This window comes from Sarcophilus harrisii, chromosome 2 (genome assembly GCF_902635505.1).
Source record: "Sarcophilus harrisii chromosome 2, mSarHar1.11, whole genome shotgun sequence".
Taxonomy (NCBI): Eukaryota; Metazoa; Chordata; class Mammalia; order Dasyuromorphia; family Dasyuridae; genus Sarcophilus; species Sarcophilus harrisii.
The window spans coordinates 18,864,658-18,884,994 of NC_045427.1; the positions used below are offsets into that span (position 1 = coordinate 18,864,658).

A 20,337-nucleotide genomic window follows, 5' to 3' on the forward strand; every position below is an offset into this window, starting at 1 on the left:
CGACTTGAATATGTCACAAATATCTCAAATTCAGCATTTCATTTTCCCAAACCATCTAGTCCTAAGTCAATGACAAGGTCCCTATTTTGGCTGAGGGCACCAGGGTCAATCAGCATATTTTTGAGTACCTTCTGTGTTCAGGTACTATGTTATATATATATATATATATTTTATATATATAAAGAATGCGATAATCCCTGCTATCAATAATTTCACAGTGAATTAGTAGTCAATCATGTTTACATATAATTTTGTTTATGTGTATATATATATATGTATTTATATATAAATTTGTATATAAAATTTTGTTTATAAATAATTATAATAAATGTGAAAAACAGGTAAATATAAAGTCCTACTCACGGGTTGAACAAAATCATCGGTACCGATACAATATGGCTTCCACCACACTCCTGAGACAGCCTGGTGACTGGATGGCAAAGCATCAGGCAGATCTGAGTTCAAATCCAGTCTCAGACATTTATTAGTTGTGTAACTCTGAGCAAGCTATTTAAACTTCTTTCTGTCTCAGTTTCCTCATCTCTAAAATGAAGTTAATAATAACATCCACCTCAAACGTTATTGTATCAATCAAATATTTGTAAAGTACTTAATGTCTGGCACATAGTAGGTGCCATACAAATGTTTTCTCCCTTTCTTTCATATTTCATGTCTTTCCCTTCGTAGAACAGTAGTACCCTTGTGGCTTCAGCCACAAAGAGGAAGAATGCCCACTAAATCAGGGAAAGAGGAAGAAGGAGAAAGAGAAGCACACCCTTTTGGGGGGTGTTAGTCACTGACTCACAGAGCCTCTTGACAAAACACTGAAAAAACCATAATGGACTTTGAAGTTTTCACTTCTTCTTCCCAGTGTTCTGATGAGAAAAAAGCTGCTGATGTCCCCATCAGAATCTAGAGATAGGTCAGGCTGCTTCTGAAGAGCCAGCAGGATGGAAATGAATAGCATCTATGAAAATGTGACCCAGAGAAATGCAGTGCCCCAGGCTGGAAAAGGTAAGCCCTCAGGCTAAGTTGGGATCCTTGATGTGCTTGGAGAAGTCAAGTCCCTAGAAATCAGGCTCTTCCATTTACAACTGGAAGGGACCTTAGAGATCCCATTCCAATCTGGCTAATACTGGGATTCTGAAGCAGATCATCCTGACTATCCAATGCCACTCGGCAAGTCCAGTGATCTCTATCCACCATACCTCACTGCCTGGAGGCTAATGAACTTCATCCATGGAAAGGGCTGGGAGGAATGGAAGAGAGGCTAAGGTTTGACAAGCTACTTGTTAAAAATATATATATACTTTATTGATCATGTCTCCTAAACTCCCTTTATGGATACTTTATACTTTGTACCCTGTATCAGTCAGTCAGTCAACAAATTTTTAAGTGCTTAATAGGTGCCGAGTCCTAATAATAGGATTTATAGTATCTTAAGGTTCACAAAGCACTTCATGTTTCTGTTTGAGCAACAATTTTCTCGAAGAGGCTTGGGCTCAGACTCACAGTTCCTCTTGTTATTTGCTCCACATTTAGAAGCTTAAAATTATTGTTGAAGAAAGCCATAAGCTTATTATCTGCTCTGCTTTTACAAAGACAGAACGACAGCAATTGTAAGGATCATTGAAACTCCCATTACTAAAAAATCAAGTTTTGAGGACACAGTTGAGATGTGTTTCCCTAGCCCTTCGTTTATTTTCTCCTGTCCAGGTGGTCTGTAGGATAAACCCTAACAATATTATTTTCTCTCCCATTCCCAGAATCCTGGATTTCTTTAAAAGAATATATCCTCTTAACATATTATAATATATTATAATAATCAGTAAATGAAGGGCTATGGAATAATTAATAAATGAAGAGAGAGTATGACAATTATCAGTGTATATTAGCTATAATTAATGAATCATCACTCGTTTCATTCTAACTACTCTTTCTTCCTTGATACTTTACCCTCCTTATCACAGCTTCTAACTATGAAGTGTCCCTCCCTTAAGGCTCTATCCTAGGCTAGTTTTTTTCTTTGTCTGTCTGTCTGTCTCTTTGTCTCTCTGTGTGTCTCTGTTTCTGTCTCTTTGTCTTTCTTTCTCCCTCTTTCTTCCTTTTAACATTCTTTTTTTATATTGAGTCCCAAATTGTCATCCTCTCTCTTGTCCATTTCCTATCCATTGAGAAGGCAAACAATATGATATCCATTGTTGTTGTTGTAAAGTCATGCAGAACATATTTCCATGTAAATGCCGCAAAAAATGGGGGGTAATAAAAATAGTGAAAAGAATGGACTTCAACTTCAACTCAGAATTCATCGATTATTTCTTGGGAAATAGCATTTTTCATTATGGATTCTTTGGAATTATCATGGATCACTGTATTGATGAGAGTAACTGTCCTTCACAGTCGATTATTGTTACTGTGTATAATGTTCTCGTTCTGCTCATTTCACTAGAATCAATTCATATAAGTCAACTTAGGTTTTTCTGAAAGCCTTGCTCTTGTCATTTCTTATAGAACAATAGTACTCCATCACATCTTTAGCCATCCGTTGATGGATGAATATCCCCTCAGTTTCCAGTTCTTTATCATAACAAAAAGAGCTGCTATAAATATTTTTGTACATATAGGTCCTTTTCCTTTTCCTTTAATCTCTTTGGGATACAGACCTAGCAATTTGAAATTGTTGGATGACACTTTAGGCATAGTTCCAAATTATTCTCCAGAATGGTTGTATCAGTACACAACTCCACTAAGTGTGTTAGTGTCCCAATTTTCCCACATGCCCTCCAGCATTTGCTATTTTCTTTTTCTGTCATATTAGCCAATCTAATAGATGTCAGGATACCGCAGAAAGATTTTCATTTGCATTTCTCTAATCAGTAATGATTGAGTATTTTTTATATGACTATAGATAACTTTAATTCATCTGAAAACAGCCTGTTCATATTCTTTGACCATTTATAAATTGGGGGATATGACTTATATTCCTATAAATTTGACTTAGTTCTCTATATATTTCAGAAATGAAGCCTTTATCAGAGAAATTTGCTGTAAAAAATTGTTCCTAATTTCCTGCTTTTCTTTGAATTTTGGCTTTGTTTATGCAGACATTTTAATTTTATTTAATTTTAATCAAGATTATCCATTTTATATCCTGTGAACTTCTCTTTCTTATTTAGCCATAAATTCTTCCCTTATCCACAGATCTTACAGATAATTTTTTGATGCTCCCATAATTGACTTATCATATTTTATGTCTAAATCATAGCTCCATCTGGACCATGCCTTGGAATGTGGTATGAGATATTAGTCTATGCTAATTTCCTGTCAGATTGCTTTCCAGTTTTCCCAGCAGTTTTTGTCAAAAATTGAGTTCTTGTCCCCAAAGCTTAGATGTTTGTGTTTATCAGACACTAGATTATTATGATCATTTACTTCTGCATATTGTGTACCTAATATATTCCACTGATCTATTTCTTATCTAATAACATGTTGTTTTGATGATTACTGCTTTGTAATATAGTTTGAAATTTGTTTGCTTTCTATTTAGGTTTCCTTCTTTTACATTTTTTCCCATTAATTCCCTTGATATTCTTGCCCTTTTGTTCTTCCAGATGAGTTTTTTTAAGCTCTGTAAAATAATTTTTGATAGCTTAATTGATATGGTGCTGAATGAGTAAATTTGTTTAGGAAGAACTGTCTAAGCCTAGCATGAGAAATTAATATTTCTCCAATTGTTTAGATTTGCATTTGTGTGAGAAATATTTTGTAACTGTGGACTGTCTAAACCTATTTTAAACAGAATTTCTCTTTCCTTCTCTTAGTGCTTGGTTTTATAGATAACATAAATATGATGATGATTAAAGTGGGTTTATTTTTTATCCTTCCATTTTGACAAAGCTGCTTATTATTTCAACTATTTTTTAATTGATTCTTTAGGATTCTCTAAGCATACCATCTCAAAGTATACCATTCTCATACCATCTACAAAGAATGAATGTTTTGTTTCTTTGTTGCTTATTGTTATTCTTTTTATTTCTTTGCTATTGTCAAGTATAATATTGACTGGTATTATAATGAACACCCTTGCTTCATCTTGATATTATTTGGAAGGCTTTTAGCTTATCATCATCACATATAATACTTGCTTTTGGTTTTAAAGAACTATTACTTTTTAAATAAAAGCTCCATTTATCCCTATGCTTTCTAATGTTTTTAGTAATAATGGATATAATATTTGTCAAAAGTTTTTTCTGCATCTATTAAGTTAATCATGTGATTTGTTGTTGTTGTTGTTGTTCTGGATATGGTCAATTACATTTGGAATTTTCCTAATATGGAACCAGCTTTTCATTCCTGCTATAAATTCTACCATAGTTTTTGATCTTTGTAACATATTACTATCATTTCCTTGCTAGTGTTTTATTTAATTTTTTGCATCAATATTCTTTAGAGAAATTGGTCTATAGTTTTCTTTCTCTATTTTCTTCTTTGTGGGCTAGATATTTGCATCATAGAAGGAATTTAGTAAGACACCTTTATTTTTTTCAAATAGTTTATGTAAGATTGAAATTCATTGTTTTTTAAATGTTTGGTAGAATATACTTGTTAAATAAACCTAATTCTAGGCATTTTTCTTAGGGAATTCATTTATGATTTGTTCAATTTATTTTTCTAAGATAGTATTATCTATGTATTCTATTTCTTCTTTTAATATGGGCAATTTGTATTTTTATAAATATTCATCCATTTCTCTTAGAGTATCAGTGTTTGGGACATATAATTGGGCAAAATGGCTTCTAATAGTTACTTGTAAATTTCATCTTTATTGATATTAAAGCCACCTTTTTCGATACTGGTAATTTTTTTAAATCAAATTAATCAAGTTTTTCTAGCTTATTTGTTTTTTGGGTCCCCCCCACACACACACAAAAAAAAAAACCATCTCCTAGCTTTATTTATTAGTTCAGTAGTGGGTTGTTTTTTGTTTTGTTTTACTTTTACTTTTGTTTCATTTTACTTTCAATTTTATTAATCTCTCTTTAGATTTTCAGAATTTCTATTTGTGTTTAATTTCATTGTAGTTTAATCATTTCAGTCATTTCTGGCTCTTCATGACCCCCTTTGAGGCAGGAATGGAGGGTGAAAGTTCTTTTTGGCAGACATTTTAGCGTAGTTTGCTATTTCCTTCTCCAGTTTTAGAGATAAGAAAAAACAGAGTTAAGTGATTTGTCCAGAGACTAGTTAAATCTCTCAGCCTAAATTTGAACTCAAGTCTTACTGACTCTGGGCCTAGCACTCTATCTGCTGCATTACCTAGCTGCCTTAGTGTCTAATTGTAGCTGTTTAATTTATGCTTTTTCTATGCATTTTTATTTGTAAGTCCAATTCATTTCTCTATTTTCTCTCACTTTGTGAGTGTAATGTTTAAATGTAATGTAATTATATTTAAATGCAATTTAATGTAATTAAAATGTAAATGTAAGTATAAATGTGAGCATTTAGAAATATAAAATTTTTCCTCTTAAGTGCTGCTTTGGCTACATCCCAAAATTTTTGGTATGCTGACATTCTCTTTAATGAAATTATTTTTTCTATGATTTGTTCTTTGACACTCTCACTCTTTAGGATTAAATCATTAAGTTTTCGATGAATTTTAATCTAGCTTCCAAAGTCCTTTATTTAATGTAATTTTTCTAGCATCATTCTAAAAGGGTGCATTTAATATTTATGCTTTTTTTGTATTTGTTTGTGAGGTTTTCTTATACCTTAATACATGGGTCACTTTTTGTAAAGAAACCATGCACAGTCAAGGAAAAGGTACACTTTTTTCTATTTTCATTCAATTTTCTCAAGATCACTATCTTGAGACTAAAAAATTCTATTCATCTCCTTGATCTTGTTCTTATTTATTTTATTGTTAGATTTATCTACTTCTGAGAGGAGTAGTTTGAGGTTCTCCACTAGTATGGCTGTAGTATTTATTTTTTCTATAACTCATTTAACTTTTTTTTAAAGAATTTGGATCATGTGTCATTTGGTACATATATGTTTAGTATTGATATTGCTTCGTTATCTATAGTATTTTTTAGCCAAAAAAAAAAGTTTCCCTGATTATTTCAGTTAGTTAGATCTCTTTTTTACTTTTTCTTTAAGATCATGATTCTACTCCTGGCTTTTTACTTCAGATGAAGCATAATTGATTTGCTGTAGTATCTTATTTTAACTCTGTATGTGTGTCTCTTTCAAGAGTTTTTGTAAACAATTTATTCTTGGATTCTGGTTTCCTATCCATTCTGCTATCTGCTTCCATTTTTAAGAAAATTCATTCCATTCAAATTCACAGTTGTGACTACCAACTTTCTTCTCCATCTTATTTTCTTCCTTATCTTCTCCCTGCCCTCTCTTTTTTTTACCTTGTCTGCCCTCAAAAGTCTGTTTTCCCTCTGGCCACTAGTGGCCTCTTAATCTAATTTCCCTTTCATCACATAGTCTCTTTCTCTAAGCCCTTTCCTCTCTCACTTCTCTGTTGAGTACAATAGATTTTTATACTAAACTGAGTGTGTGTGAGTGTGTGTTTGTGAGTGTGCGTGTGCATGTGTGTGCACTTCTTCCTTCCTTCAACCAATTAAGCTGAGAATAAGGTTCAAGGATTGTCAAGGATTGCCTTCTTGTCCCCTCCATTGTAAAAACTTTTACTTCTGTAACTTTTTTATGTGTGACAATTTTCTCCATTTTTCCTCTCCCTTTTCCTTCTCCCAGTGTATTCTTCATTCTTACCTTTCCATTTTTTTTTATCATGCAACATAATCAACTTTAATCCCCATTTTTTGTCAATATAAACTCTTTCCAAATGCCCTTATAATATTAAAGGAGTTATACGTACTATCTTTCCATATAGGAACATAAATAGTTTAACCTTATGTCATTTTTATCTTTCTTTCATGTGTAACTTTTTGTGATTTTCTTGAATCTTATGTTTGAATGTCAGATCTTTGATTCAGCTCTGATTTTTTTATCAGGAATATTTAAAAGTCCTCTGTTTCATTATATAATGTTATTTTTCTCTGAAGGATTATATTTGCTTTTGCTAGGTAGGTTATTCTTGGTTATAATTCTAACTCCTTTGTCTCACAGAATATCATGCTCCTATAATGTGATGGGTGCTAAATTTTGTGTGATAGTGACTATGATTCCATGGTATTTGAAATGGTTTCTCTCTGGATGATTGCAGTATTTTCTCTTTGACCTTTCCTCCCAACCTCCTGAGTTGTTGGGTTGAAAAGCATCTCATCTCAATCTTCTTTTGGCCGTACCACTCAAGAATTTGATTTGACACATTATATTAAAGTTGCTTGGAGAAAAATGTTGGGAGAATTCAGATGGAAGGTTCTCTTTACTCCATCCTCTTCCTCTCTGGAAAGTGAAAGACTGACAGACAGAGACAAAGAGACAGAGATAGAGATCCTAATAAACCCCAAATTAAACTCATAGTCATTCCTTCCAAACACACCCTTTATCCAAACTCCCTTATTTCTGCAAAAAAAATCTCCATCATTTCTCAAGTGTCCCACATTCTTAATGTCAGCATTATCCTCCTCGTCTCCACCCCACATATTAGCTAAATGTGCAAATTAAGCCCTTTCTATTTCCAAGAGGGCTCTCATATATGACCCCTTCTCTCTGCTTAGACAACCACCATCTCTTTTAAGGCTCCCATCAAGTCTTGTCAAGCCCTCGAAATGGTCTCCTGATTGGTATCTCAGCCCTGCCTTTCAGGTCAGAAAAATTAGTTCAAAACTCACTCCGGATGCTTATTTCCATGTGAACTTGAGCAAGTCATCTCTTTTCTCTTCTCTAGACCTGTTTTTTCATATGTAAAATGAAATTGGCCCTGGAATCCCTTCTGGTTCTGAACCAATGATCTCATGATCCCAGACTGAGAACTTCTTAGGAACAGAGATGGTTTCTTTGCCTTTCTTTGTATTCCCAATATTTGACTCTGGACAAATTACTCAATTTCTGTCTTAGTTTTGTCAACTCTAAATATTTGGATAATAAAATCACCTATATCACAGAATTGTTCTGAGGATCAAGTGAGATGATATTTGTACACATTTGTACATAAAGTGTCTTCCAGGCAGAGTGTCTGATACAAAATAGGCATTTAATAAATGCTTATTTTCTTCCTTTAAAAAATGATAGAAACTTCCCATTATCCACAGGATTAAATATGAATTCTGTCTAGCTTGTAAAGCTCTTCACAGCCTGGCCCCATTTCCTATTTTTTCAGTCTTCTTGGACCTTATTCCCCTTCCTAATTCTATGAGCCAAAAAATCATCCCTACTATATTTCTTACATGCAAACCTCAATCTTTCATCTTTGTTCATTTGCTCAGGATATCCCACATTTCTGAAGTACACTTCCTCCTCACCTCCATTTAATAGAATCTCTCTCTTTTTTCAAGATGGAATTTAACCACTACAGTCTTAACCTGGGGTTATCACCCTTTAATCTGGCAAAACCAATATTCTCCTTCTCAAATAGATTGTTTTTTAATACAGATTGTTTAATTCTTTCTATGTGCCCCCAGTGTCTAGTAAAGTGCCTCATGACACAATAGATTATATATATAAAACTATTTTAAATCAGTACATATAAAAGCTCCATCTTTGCCCCTAGAGTCTTTGGTTTCCCCCACCAGGTTTTTATAAGTCTTAGCAATACTTTCTTTTTTAAACCATTTTAATTAACAAAAATCTATCTTTTCTCTCATCTCAATTGTCCTTTTCCAATTGAGATTGAAAGAGAAACACTCCTCTGCTTATACAATCAATGTAGAGTCAAACCAAATTTCTGTGTTGATGACATCCAAAAAAATGCATCTTATTAGTTCCTCTTTATCCCTCACTTTGCTCTTAAGAGATGAGGAGAGCTTGTTTCATAAATTCTCTGGAGTTGTGAGTGGTCATTACAATGAACCTTTACGATGTTGTTGCCATTGTATAAACCCATCTTCTAGTCCTGTTCACTTAATTCTGACTCAGTTTGCATGACTCTCCTCACCCCACCCCCAGTCTCTCTGAAACCATCTGCTTTATTAGTTCTTACAATAAGATAGTATTCCATAACATTTAATATCACAACTTGCTTAGCCATTCCCCAATTGATGGGCACCCCTTCATTTTCCAATTTTTTGTCGTCTAAAAAAAAACTATAAATATTTTTGTACCACCTTAGTTTGTTTTAATTAGGATTTATTTCCCTTTATCTATTCTCTCTTTAATTCCCCTTTCTCCCTTTTCTCTTTTCTTTCCTATTTCCTTTTTAAGTGAGATATTGCTGTATTCTTCCTTCCTTTGACTAACTCAGGTGAGATGTGAGTGAATTTCAATTGTCAGCAATTTCCCCATTCCCCACCTTTCTGTATTTATATTGATGTCCACTTGTATACCCTGATGATAATGTGAGATTGTTTCCTAACTTTTCTTTTCCTTCCTCATCTCACTTAGTTGCATTCCTCTTCCTCTCTCTTTCCATTCTTCTCTTAAATCATTAATTCATTAAAAAAACTATTTCTAGATGTGACAGTTTAGAACCCACTTCTCTTTTTACCCTAGAAAGTCATCGTTGGACATAGATTCTCCTCCTCAATCTACCCAATCTAGAACTGGATAGTGAGCAACAAATCTGCCAGATGGCACCAATGCACAAGGAAGAGATAATCCAGTATGGATTTGCCCTTGGGCACCATCTCTTCCTTGAATGTCTCTAAGTCAAGTTCCAGTCCAGTCCTTTTCCCTTGTCCCACAAACTTCTCTGTTATTATCCCAGGCCAGGTTGGTAAAATGACTCATGATGACTTTCGCTTGGATTTCTCCACCATAATTTAGAATGATGCATTTTCTAGATTTCTTATGGTAGAGTTAATGGAAGGAGACTTCAGCATTTCCAATAAAAGGATGCTATTCTATCATCTTCACTTTTCCTTTAACAAAGGAAACTCATTCCCTTTTCCCCTTACTTATTTCCCCTGTCCAAAACACTCTTAAGTAGTCAGCAGTTATTTAAGCTGATATATTGTCAAAACCTTTTTATCATAACCTAGATACTTGGGGAGAAAAGAGACCTCTCTACCACTTACATGAAGTTTAAAACGTGGCCACCCAAGCACTCTTCAGAATGGAGACACTAGCCACTATGACTCAGTTAACTTTCCTTTCACCATTATTGGATACTTACTCATCTGAAGACATCTGTGATTCCACATTATCATAAGCACAAGAAATAGCTTCCCGCAGAAAAGGTCCAGCTCCCTTCTCTGCAAAAAACAAAACAAAACAAAACAAAAAAAACCTTAGATGTATTTATTAGTTCCAAAAATTCAGGGATCTCTATTGTTCTCTTCCTTCTCTATATCATATCTCTTACCCGCCAGCCTTGTAGTACAGGTTAGAATTCAACAGCCAATAAACATTTATTAAGTGCTTACTGTGTTCCAGGTACTGGGCTAAGTATCGGGGATATTCCCTAATGAGGGAGAGAACGTGCAAACAGACATGGACAGAGGAGGCTATATGTAGGATAAACAGAAGATAATTAACTGAGAGAAGGCAGAGGAGTTGGAGAAGACTTCCTATAGAATGTGGGATTTTAGTTGGAATTCAAAGGAAACCAGGGAGATCAGTAGTCAAAGCAAAAAAGGCAGAGCCTTCTAGGCATGGGGAACCGCCAGCAAAAACACCAACACCTGGGATGAGGAGTATTTTCTTTGTGGAACAGCCGGACCAGAACCAATGGATCAAAGAGTACATGATAGAAAATAAAGTGGAGGAAGACTAGGAAAGTGGGAAGGGACTAGATTATGAAGGGTATTGAATTCCAAACAGAACACTTCCCTCTGTCTCCTGGTCTTCTTTTTCTTTTATATCTTCCCCAAAGTATTTCTTCTCTTTTTTTTTTTTTAAATGAAAATTGCCTTCTTCCTGGTAATCTGGTATAAGGAAAGAGTTCCTCCTCCTACCCTAATTAATCAAGGAAGCAAGCAAGCATGGTGAACTTTAAATATGTAAACAAGAGAGTTGATAATTTGTGATCTCCTCATGAGGTCTGTAGCTCTTGATTAGGGCTAAAAAGAAAGTAATGTGATTGATTAAGGAGATGAGTCATTTTTGTTGAGTCAATATATATATATATATATATATATATATATATATATATATATATATATATTGAGTCTATATATAAAATGGCAATTAGCCTATTGGTGATTAATGTTCAATTAATGTTCAATACATTATTCCATAATCCATTCAGTTCAGCCTCAAGTTAGAAGATTTTGTTTCTGGAGTTGAGGATTCTAGGCTGAAAAATTATGTTTTAGAAAGTGGGGGTGAGGTGAGGAAAGGGGAGAAGCAAGAATGCAACTAGAAAGAGTTTCTTGTTAGAACCAGCTTGGATCAAGGAATCACCTGATGGAATTGTTCTTTCTTTCCTCAGGTCTATCCCACCATTCCTACAACCTAGGTCAGACCTCTAATGTTTTGGGTAAGTAAGAATGGAGGAGTAGATGAATGGACAGACGGATGGATAGCTGGGTGGAGAAGTGAATGCATGGATAGACTCTGTGAGCCGCTGAGGGAACCAGACTCTGATGGCTGGGCTCCAGATTTGACTCTTAAGGAAAAGAAGCAAGAGCTTGGACCTCCTTTGGTCTTTACCTTCCCCTTGGCCTTGGAGTCTAGTGAGAGATGTATCACCAAGCTGCTCTGGTCCTAACAGAGGTTACCTAATTGTAGATGGAGATCTAAGAGTATTTTCCAAGGCCATCTCTTAGCAGAAAGGTGAGGAAACTGGGCCATGGAATCTCAACCAAGGCTACCCAGAGAGACAGATTTGAGGTCAAAATGGCCCTAGAACCTGGACTCCGGCCACTAGCTCTAATTTACGTCGTTCCCCATGATGGCATTTATTGAAAGGAGATGGTGTGATCATAGACTGAGATTTTGAGCAGAGGAAGGACACAACCAGCTTTATTAATACGATTATATTGCCCTCTGCACAGAGAAGCAGGCTACAAGTATAACTAAAAAGCATAAGGCCTTTGGACGGGCGGGACCTGGATCTCAGGTCTGTGCTGAAGAGATCATGACACAGTAGACAGAACATTCCCCCTTTCTCAGTGATGACCTGTGTGGTCTTGTAAGTCATTTTCCTTTTTTGTGATTTAGTTTTCTCATTGTAAAGGAAAGGCTGGTCCCCTGCCCTCCAAGGAAGTTCCATCCCTAAATCTATGCAAGCTGGATAGGCTCTGCCCAGGATTGTGCTGGATCCAGCTGCAATCCTTTCTGAGACAACTGTTGCATTTTCTTTAGAGTATTTATGTCTCAGAGACTCACAAATCGGGACTTGACTGATTGCTTTGTTGATTGATCAGACTTAAGGAAGTCTGAATGACACAGATTAGTCATTACACAGATAACACAGATTAAACTTAAAAGTGTGTATACATTCCCTCCACCAGCCCCTGTCTGCCCCCAAAAAGAAATAGAACCTGGTTGTTAAACATTTACTGCCACATCCCTGTGTTGCTCTAAAAACAAGGTCTGAGCTCAACAGCTCAGTAGAAGGCCCAAGCATTGACATTATCCTCAGACTGGAACCTACCAATAATAACAAAAACAACAGCCATTATGATGAAACTGTAATTTTGGCAAAGGGCTTTACATCCTTTAAGAGAATCACAATATCTGAAGCTCCAAAGCTCTTCCAAGACATTCTCCCCAGGTCTTTTTAAGAACTCTTTCCTCTCTTTCCTCTGTCCAGCCAACAGGAGACCATGGATCATCTATACTGTCCTGGCCCTCTTGCTTCTGATCCTGATAACTTCCTTGGCAGCTGTGACTTACCTGTGTAAGTGGACCCATCCTCTCCTTCCACCACCCCCATCTAGGACTCTAATCCTCATTCTCTGCTTAAATGGAGAGAAAACCATAGAGTAAATCTTAGAAAGGAGAAGATTTTAGAGTCTAAACTAGACATTCTGGACCATTTTGTGAGTCATAATTCCACTGGATAATCTGGTGAAGTTTCTGGCCCCTTTCTCAGAATAATATTTTAAACTAAAATAAGGATAAAAATAATTCTGTCTACCTCCAGAAAGAGAACTGATGAACTCTGATGCAAATCAAAGTCTCCTTCTCTCATTATTCCTGAAATAGGAAAATATGTTTTGCATGATTTCACACGTATATTTGATATATCATTTGCCTCCTCAGGAGGTGAAGAAAGGGTGGGAGGGAAGGAGAGAATTTGGAACTCCAAATTTAAAAAGAAAAGAATGATAAAAATAAATAATGTTTCTCAAAGAATAATATTTTAAATGTACAAAATAAAATACATAGAATTACAAAGAAAATGAATTATGTTCAAATGTAGTGGGAGAGGAACACTACAACTCACAATTGTTTATATTTCTTTTTCTATATATACACTGAAGGTGCAACAGAAAAAGCTTATAAGCAGAGGGGAAATGGACTGAATAGTCTCTGGGTCCTCTGCTTTGAAGTCAAACAAAATCAAGTGTAAGGGACTTGTCCAGGGTCACAACAATAGTATGTGTTGGAGACAAGACTGGAACTTCAGCTGTACTTCTGACCAGTTACCCATGCTTCAGTTTAAGATATGCTTGTCAAAGTGTGCTCCCAGGGTCCCTGAAACCCTTTTAGGGGATTTGTAAAGTGAAAATAATTTTCATAATAATACTAAGATGTTTTAATTTCTAGAATGGTAAATATTGTAGCAAACAGTAAATACTGCCACAGTTGTCATTGTAGTTGTAATAGTTGTAATTGTAATAGTGAAAATTGATAGAGATATTCAGGAGAGTGTTGGAACCAGCTTATTCAGGCTGGTGAAAGACCGTTGTTAAATTATCATGGTGAGTATCAATAGCTTGGAAATCAGCAAATGCTACAAAAGAAGGCGAATTTATTGGTTTTTGGTTAAGAAAGTGATGGTAAAACTATTAATAATGGGAACCAAAAATGTAGCACATTTTTGTTCTCTCCTCCCCCCTCCCAAAAAAAAAGCCTGTTGTTAAACATTTCTCAGTACGCTGCTGGATATAATCTACATAAAGAAAAGCTCTTTGGGGTCTTCAGTGATTTGTAAAAGCCCCAGGAGGTGCTGGTATCAGTAAGTAGGACTGCTCTAGCATGGACAAGAAATCCTCCCACAATGTTCCACGGAGGCCTAGAACTGATGGGAAGTCCCCCATACAGCTCAAACTGGGAAGAGTCGGGGCTGGATGAGGAACAGGGTCTCCTGTCCCAATGCGAGGGTGACTCACAAGTCGGGCAGAGGTGGGAAAGGGGCAGGTAATCTCCAGAGAAGTTCACACTGGAAGAAGAGGAAGATTTCTATCTGAACACAGGAGCTCAAAGCAGAGAGCACTGGGGAGGGAAAGGGGCACTGTTGGCTCTAGTGCCGAGTGAACAACGCCAAAACCTAACCAGAGTTCTTAGAACAGTGGAAGGGCAATGGGCCTTGGGGGGTGGGAAGACCTCCCTTCAAATTCTGCCTTTGATGCCTTTTAATTGTGTGTCTCTGGGTGAGCCATTGGACCTTAGGATTAACATCTGTACAATGGGTAGCACAGTACCTGCGATCCCGACTTCACTCTGTCCTTGTGAATGAAATGAAGGCAGACATTAGGGCTGAATTGGATCGACCTCTCCAGGCCTTCTCTCTCCATCTTTTCCTCCTAGATCTCCAGATGAAAGCCATCAACACGACCTCAGAAGCTTACAGGTGGAAAGCTGACGCTGAGAAAGCCAACGCCTCCCTCGTCGCCCTCAGAGACCAAAACAGTGAGTCCGCTGGTCCCTCCCTGGTGCCAGGGGAAGCCAGGCCCCATCCCTGGTCTGGAGGCTTGGGATGGCCGGTTAGTTTGCTCCTCCTTCTTAAGGCCAGGGGCCCCTCTCTCTGCCCAGGGACCTCTGATCAGGCTCACACGTGGGAAGAGGGGGTATCTCCAAAGGTCCTGACCCCAGAAGTCAGGGGCTAAGATGTGCTCAGTTCCTACTATATTCTTACTCTCTTCTTCCCAAGAAATCCTGAAGCAGAAACTGTCCGAGATTTACACCGTCCACAAGGGACACCTCTATTACTTTTCCTGTGGTGTAAAGTCCTGGGCTGCAGCTGAGGAGACCTGTGTGTCCAAAGGCTCCCACCTCACCTCAGTGACCTCCGTGGATGAGCAGGTCAGTGCCATTTTGTAGGGCCTAAAAGTGGGAGGTGGGACATCACTAAGTCGTGTCTATGAGCAGATCACTTCATTTTTCTTTTCTTCTTCTTCTTCTTCTTCTTCTTCTTCTTCTTCTTCTTCTTCTTCTTCTTCTTCTTCTTCTTCTTCTTCTTCTTCTTCTTCTTCTTCTTTTGCTGAGGCAATTGGCGTTAAGTGACTTGCCCAGGGTCACACAGCTAGGAAGTGTTAAGTGTCTGACTTAAGTCCTCCTGACTTCGGGGATGGTGTTCTATCTACTGTGCCATCTAGCTGCCCCCAAATCACTTCATTTTTGACTGGCCAAGTCTTAGATTTATTTGCAAAAGTAATAGTTACCATTTGCAAAATTTAGAATGAAATTTTTATATATTAGCTCATTTTATCTCATATCAACCCTGGAAGATGTGTTATTATTATCCCCTTACACCAAAATATCCCTTTGTGCCCCCTTAACAGCACCCCCTTCTCAATCTCTAGGAATTTCTTTATAATAAAACGAATGGTGTCAATTTCTGGAATGGCCTGAACAAAAGAGAAGATCAAAAGACCTTCCGCTGGTCAGATGGGACCTCATTTGATGAAGCCAAGACCAAAGGGTGAGCCCCCCTGCCTGGTCTCTGGGGCCTCCCATCTGAAAAGAGCCCTTCGGAGACTCTGGGAGCTTTCTCCAGGGAGCCCAGGCTGAGAGGGAATCAGGGAAGGAACTCCATCCACATCCATTTGTGTCTGCGCTCCTTGTGGACATGTATGTGCTGTCTGCACGCACACGTGGCTGAAGTTCTCATGTGTGTGGGCTCAAGAAACACAGAAGGGGAATAGGACGTGAGCCCTGAGTTTGATGGGGTTCTGGCAAGGGAGACTGGGGCTGGAGAGGGGGAGGGGGCTCCTGGGGATGTCTCAGGGAGAAGTTAGGGGAACAGAGGTAGAACATCCCGAGAGACCTCCTGGGCCAGGAATCTGGGGCCAGGTCACCCTAAGGTTGCCAGGGTCCAGGACCAGACTAACACAGAGAAAGAAGTTTTCTATTAAGTTTTGGTAGAAAACTTTGTATCTGTTTCTCTCTCTCTCTCTCTCTCTCTCTCTCTTTCTCTCTCTCTCTCTCTCTTTCTCTGGGTCTCTCTTCTCTCTCTCTCTCTGTTTCTGCCTCTGTCTCTCTTTCCTCTCTCTCTTTTTCTCTGTCTCTTTCTCTCCCTCTCTCTTTTTCTCTATTTTTGTCTCTCTCCCCTCTCTTTTTTCTCTCTCTCTCCTCTCTCTTTCTGTCCCTCTCTGTCTCTGTCTCTCTGTTTCTCTTTCTCATCTCTGTCTGTCTCTGCCTCTGTCTCTCTCTCTTCTCTCTCTCTCTGATTGTCTCTCTGTCTGTCTGTCTCTTTGTGTGTGTCTCTGTGTGTCACTCCTCTCTCTTTTTCTCTCTCCTCTCTGTCTCTCTCTGTGTGTCTGTCTGTCTGTCTGTCTGTCTCTCTCTCTCTCTCCTCTCCCTTCTTCCTTTTCTTTCCCTCCTCTTTCTCTCCCTCTCCCTCCTTCTCTTTCCCCCATCTTTCACTCTAGGTTTTGGAGAGATGGGGAACCAAACAACAATAATGACAATGAGCACTGTGTCCATTTCTGGGATAAAAAGCTCAAATCATGGAATGATCTCAACTGTGAGTCTCCCTTAAGGTTCATCTGTAAGTGGAACTGTGAGTCATCTAGAGCTTGCCAAGGATTATTATGACACAGACACTGAATTATTCTGCTTTCCCATTTGTGAAAAGAGGGGAAAATCTACCATCCCTACCAGATTACGGGTTCCAGTTTCTTTCCCACTTGAAACCCTCCCCAAGGATCCTAACATGATCAGTACAGGGCTGATCAGTCTGACTTATTGATGTCTCCATCCCATGGGGCAGCCATCCAAAGGACTGGACCTGTCTGAGAATGAAGGCCAACGATGAGAGCCCGAAACGTGCTTCCTCCTTCCCCTCACCTCCAGCTGCTTTCCAAGCTCCTCTCCAAGACCGTCTCCTACAGAACGTCTGTCCTGGTTCCACCCTCCCAGCCACCCGGCTGCTACACTTCCACCTTCTCTCAAATTGCTTTGCATTTACCTGACATTTATCTTCTAGTTATTTTTACGTGAGTGCATTATTTGTCTTGAGAGAATGCAAGCTCCCTAAGACCGGAACGCTTTGATTTTTTCATCTTTCTCTCTTTATGGTTAGCGCAGCGTCCGGTATAGAGGGAACACTTCCAAAGTGTTTATTGATGGATTATTTAATGCTGAATCATAAAAAGAGGGCTTTAAAGGAATTCTTATGTAACTGAAATAAGCTCGTGCTTATTTTCTATATTAACCAAATGAGCAAATAACCACAAGAAGCAAATTTCTAATATCGACAAGGAGCCAAGGTGGATATTATCTACAAAAGTCACTTTTAACACATCTGCAAGTCTTTAACCAGTTGCAATTATTGTAGAAAGTATTTGGAGAGCTCCCCTCCCTAGGGATTAGGGGTATAGGCTAAACTAGAGGGAGGAGGAAATCATGTGCAAAAGTCCCCTTGATGATGGAGTTTTCTCAAGATTTCATTGCACTCACGGAGAATATTCAGATATCAATCTCCTTGCCATCTCCTCCTGTTTAATGGCAACTACATGGCGCCATGGATAGATCATTAGTCCTGGAGACAGAAGGTCTGTGTTCAAATCTTTGGACAAATCAGTCTCTGTCAGCCTTAGTTTCCTCATCTGTAGAAAGAGGTGATTCTAACACCCACCTCATGGGATTGTTGTGAAGAATAAATGAGACAATATTTGTAAAGTCCTTAGCACAGTGCCTGGCACTTAGTAGGTGTTTACTAAATGCTTTCTTCCCCCACACTCCTCCTGCTCCCCCATTGACATCTGGGTGAATAAACCTAAAATCATATAAATATTCAACATCAAATCAATATCAAATATTCAATATCAAATCAAATATCAATATCAAATATTCAATATCAAAAAATCATAAATAAGGTAGAAAGAGATTTTAGAGCTTTCAGTCCAACTCTCTCATGTAACTCCCTGGCCACGTCATCCCTTTCCAAAGACCTGGAGGACCTGAACCTTTCAGGTCTAGAACTCTCATCCTGGGTCCTCACTATCGTGATTGAGGATCTCCTCACCTGGTCAATCTAGATCAGCCCCAGCCACATCCCATTTTCCTTCACAGCCAACATCTTGGCCAAGTGCAAACCCTCTGGTCCCCTAACTACTCGTTTCAGTTACAGAATCAAATCAAGACTGCCATTGCTGTCGTAAATGGCGAGCCACTGGCTTGCTCATGACTCCACTCCCCATCCTTGTCATTTTCAAACAAAGACTTCTCCCTGGTACCCTTCTCTTATACGGATGATCTCCTCCTGATCAAATGCGAGCACCTTGGGGGCAGGGACTGAGGTTGCTTTTGTGTTTGTACTTAGCCTAGTAACAAATGCATTTCATTTATTCAGTAGGAAAAAGTAACACGATTTGTCCAAGGTCACAGATAGTAAGTAGAAGAGATGGGCTTTGAGCTCTAGACTGCAAATTCCGGGCTCTCTCCACTTCCCTGAGTTTCCAGTCAAATATGGAACGCCAGAACCATAGCCTTAACCACCTCTCCTTGTTATAAGACAGAGAAAATGGAGGCTCGGAGAAAATAACATGAGTTACACAGCTGTTAAGCAAGAGACAGAAGCAAGATGGGGACCCACCCCGCGGGGGCGGGGGGGATGGAACGTCTGGATCTGCTTGTGGTTCATTGGGATGTGTTCATGAAGCCATCTTTCTAGAACAGGAATTCTGCACCGTCTGGGGCCTGAACATAAATGGGCAGAGGAGTGCATGATCCAAAGTACACATGTAAAAACAAATTAAAAAACGACTTCACTCGGATCGGTTTGCTTTTAGTCCTCTGTACTTTATTTATGCATTTATGGGACCCTGAGAAAGGGTCCCAGACCAACAGCAGCATCCAGGACAAAAAAATTAGTTAAGTCATAAACAGACCCCCCCCTCCCACTCATACATACATATATAGACAAATACACACAGAGACACACACAAACAACATACAAATATATGCACTCACACAAGTATTCACACCTACATGTGAAAATCCATACATATGTACACACCAACACAAATACTCACATATACACACATATACACACAAATATACATGAATACACATGCATTCATATACACATAAACACAAATACTCATACACACATATATACACACAAATATACATGAATACACATAACTTCATATACACACAAACACAAATACACACAGAGACACACAATGCACATACACAAATACTCATATATACATGCACATATAAATTCATACATGTATACATGAATGCACATACATTCATATACATATGTGTGTGTACACATGCACACCTCCCACTTATTGCTGACAGGAGGTCCAAGGGTTGCTGAAGACAAAAGGTGAGATTAAATGATCCCTATGAATTACCATGAGAGGGCCATTTTACAGGATAATGTTGATAACTTTGCTTTTTGACCCATGAATCTAAAGGACTTCAAACAAAATTCCAGAAAGAGCATCCAGAGAGAGAAAATGGCAGCCTGGACAGTCAGTGAGCACCCAGAGGAGAAGTCCAAGATTTGGGGAAAACCCCTGAGAAGCCAGTAAGGCCTGGGAGCTGCCCAGTAGATTATCATAACCACAGTACTTGATGTAGTGGGGTGGGACCCTGAATGGATTCAGAGTTATTCTTCCTCTCTGGGCTTTTGGTTCAAGGCTGGCATCCAGACAACTCTGATGAAAACCTCCCTCCCCCTAAGAGAACAAGAGAACAGGAAGCCCAAGCCAACCGAACAGTTCCAGTGGTAATAAATAGTTCAGCTCAGGAAGCCTCAAGTAAGAAGGAAGTGGGCTGTCCCAGCTATGGCTGATGATGACTTAGCAGAGTGCCTGGCAAAGAGGAGGAACCTAATAAATATTTCTTCCTTTCCTCTTCTCCCTAATGCCAAAGGGGGTTGTCTGAGAAAGTCAAACTGTTAGGGACTGAGAAAGGATT

General features: G+C 38.3%; 1 protein-coding gene across 1 annotated transcript; it reads left to right on the forward strand.

Annotated features, from left to right (window-relative positions):
- Nucleotides 1-791: 791 nt before the first annotated feature.
- Nucleotides 792-19,178, forward strand: LOC105749221 (C-type lectin domain family 4 member K). Its single transcript, XM_012540908.2, has 7 exons — nt 792-1,014; nt 11,498-11,545; nt 12,824-12,910; nt 14,767-14,868; nt 15,110-15,261; nt 15,762-15,880; nt 16,830-19,178. The coding sequence occupies exons 1-7, from the start codon at nt 951-953 to the stop codon at nt 16,993-16,995; spliced, it is 738 nt and encodes a 245-aa protein (XP_012396362.1). The 5' UTR covers nt 792-950; the 3' UTR covers nt 16,996-19,178.
- The last annotated feature ends 1,159 nt before the right edge of the window (nt 19,179-20,337 follow it).

Bases quoted from the DNA above. Each gene is read 5' to 3' on its own strand.
- LOC105749221 (XM_012540908.2), top strand. From the start codon at position 951: ATGGAAATGAATAGCATCTATGAAAATGTGACCCAGAGAAATGCAGTG. The intron at 12,911-14,766 runs GTAAGTGGACCC...TTTTCCTCCTAG, and splicing joins GGCAGCTGTGACTTACCTGT to ATCTCCAGATGAAAGCCATC. The intron at 14,869-15,109 runs GTGAGTCCGCTG...CTTCTTCCCAAG, and splicing joins CGCCCTCAGAGACCAAAACA to AAATCCTGAAGCAGAAACTG.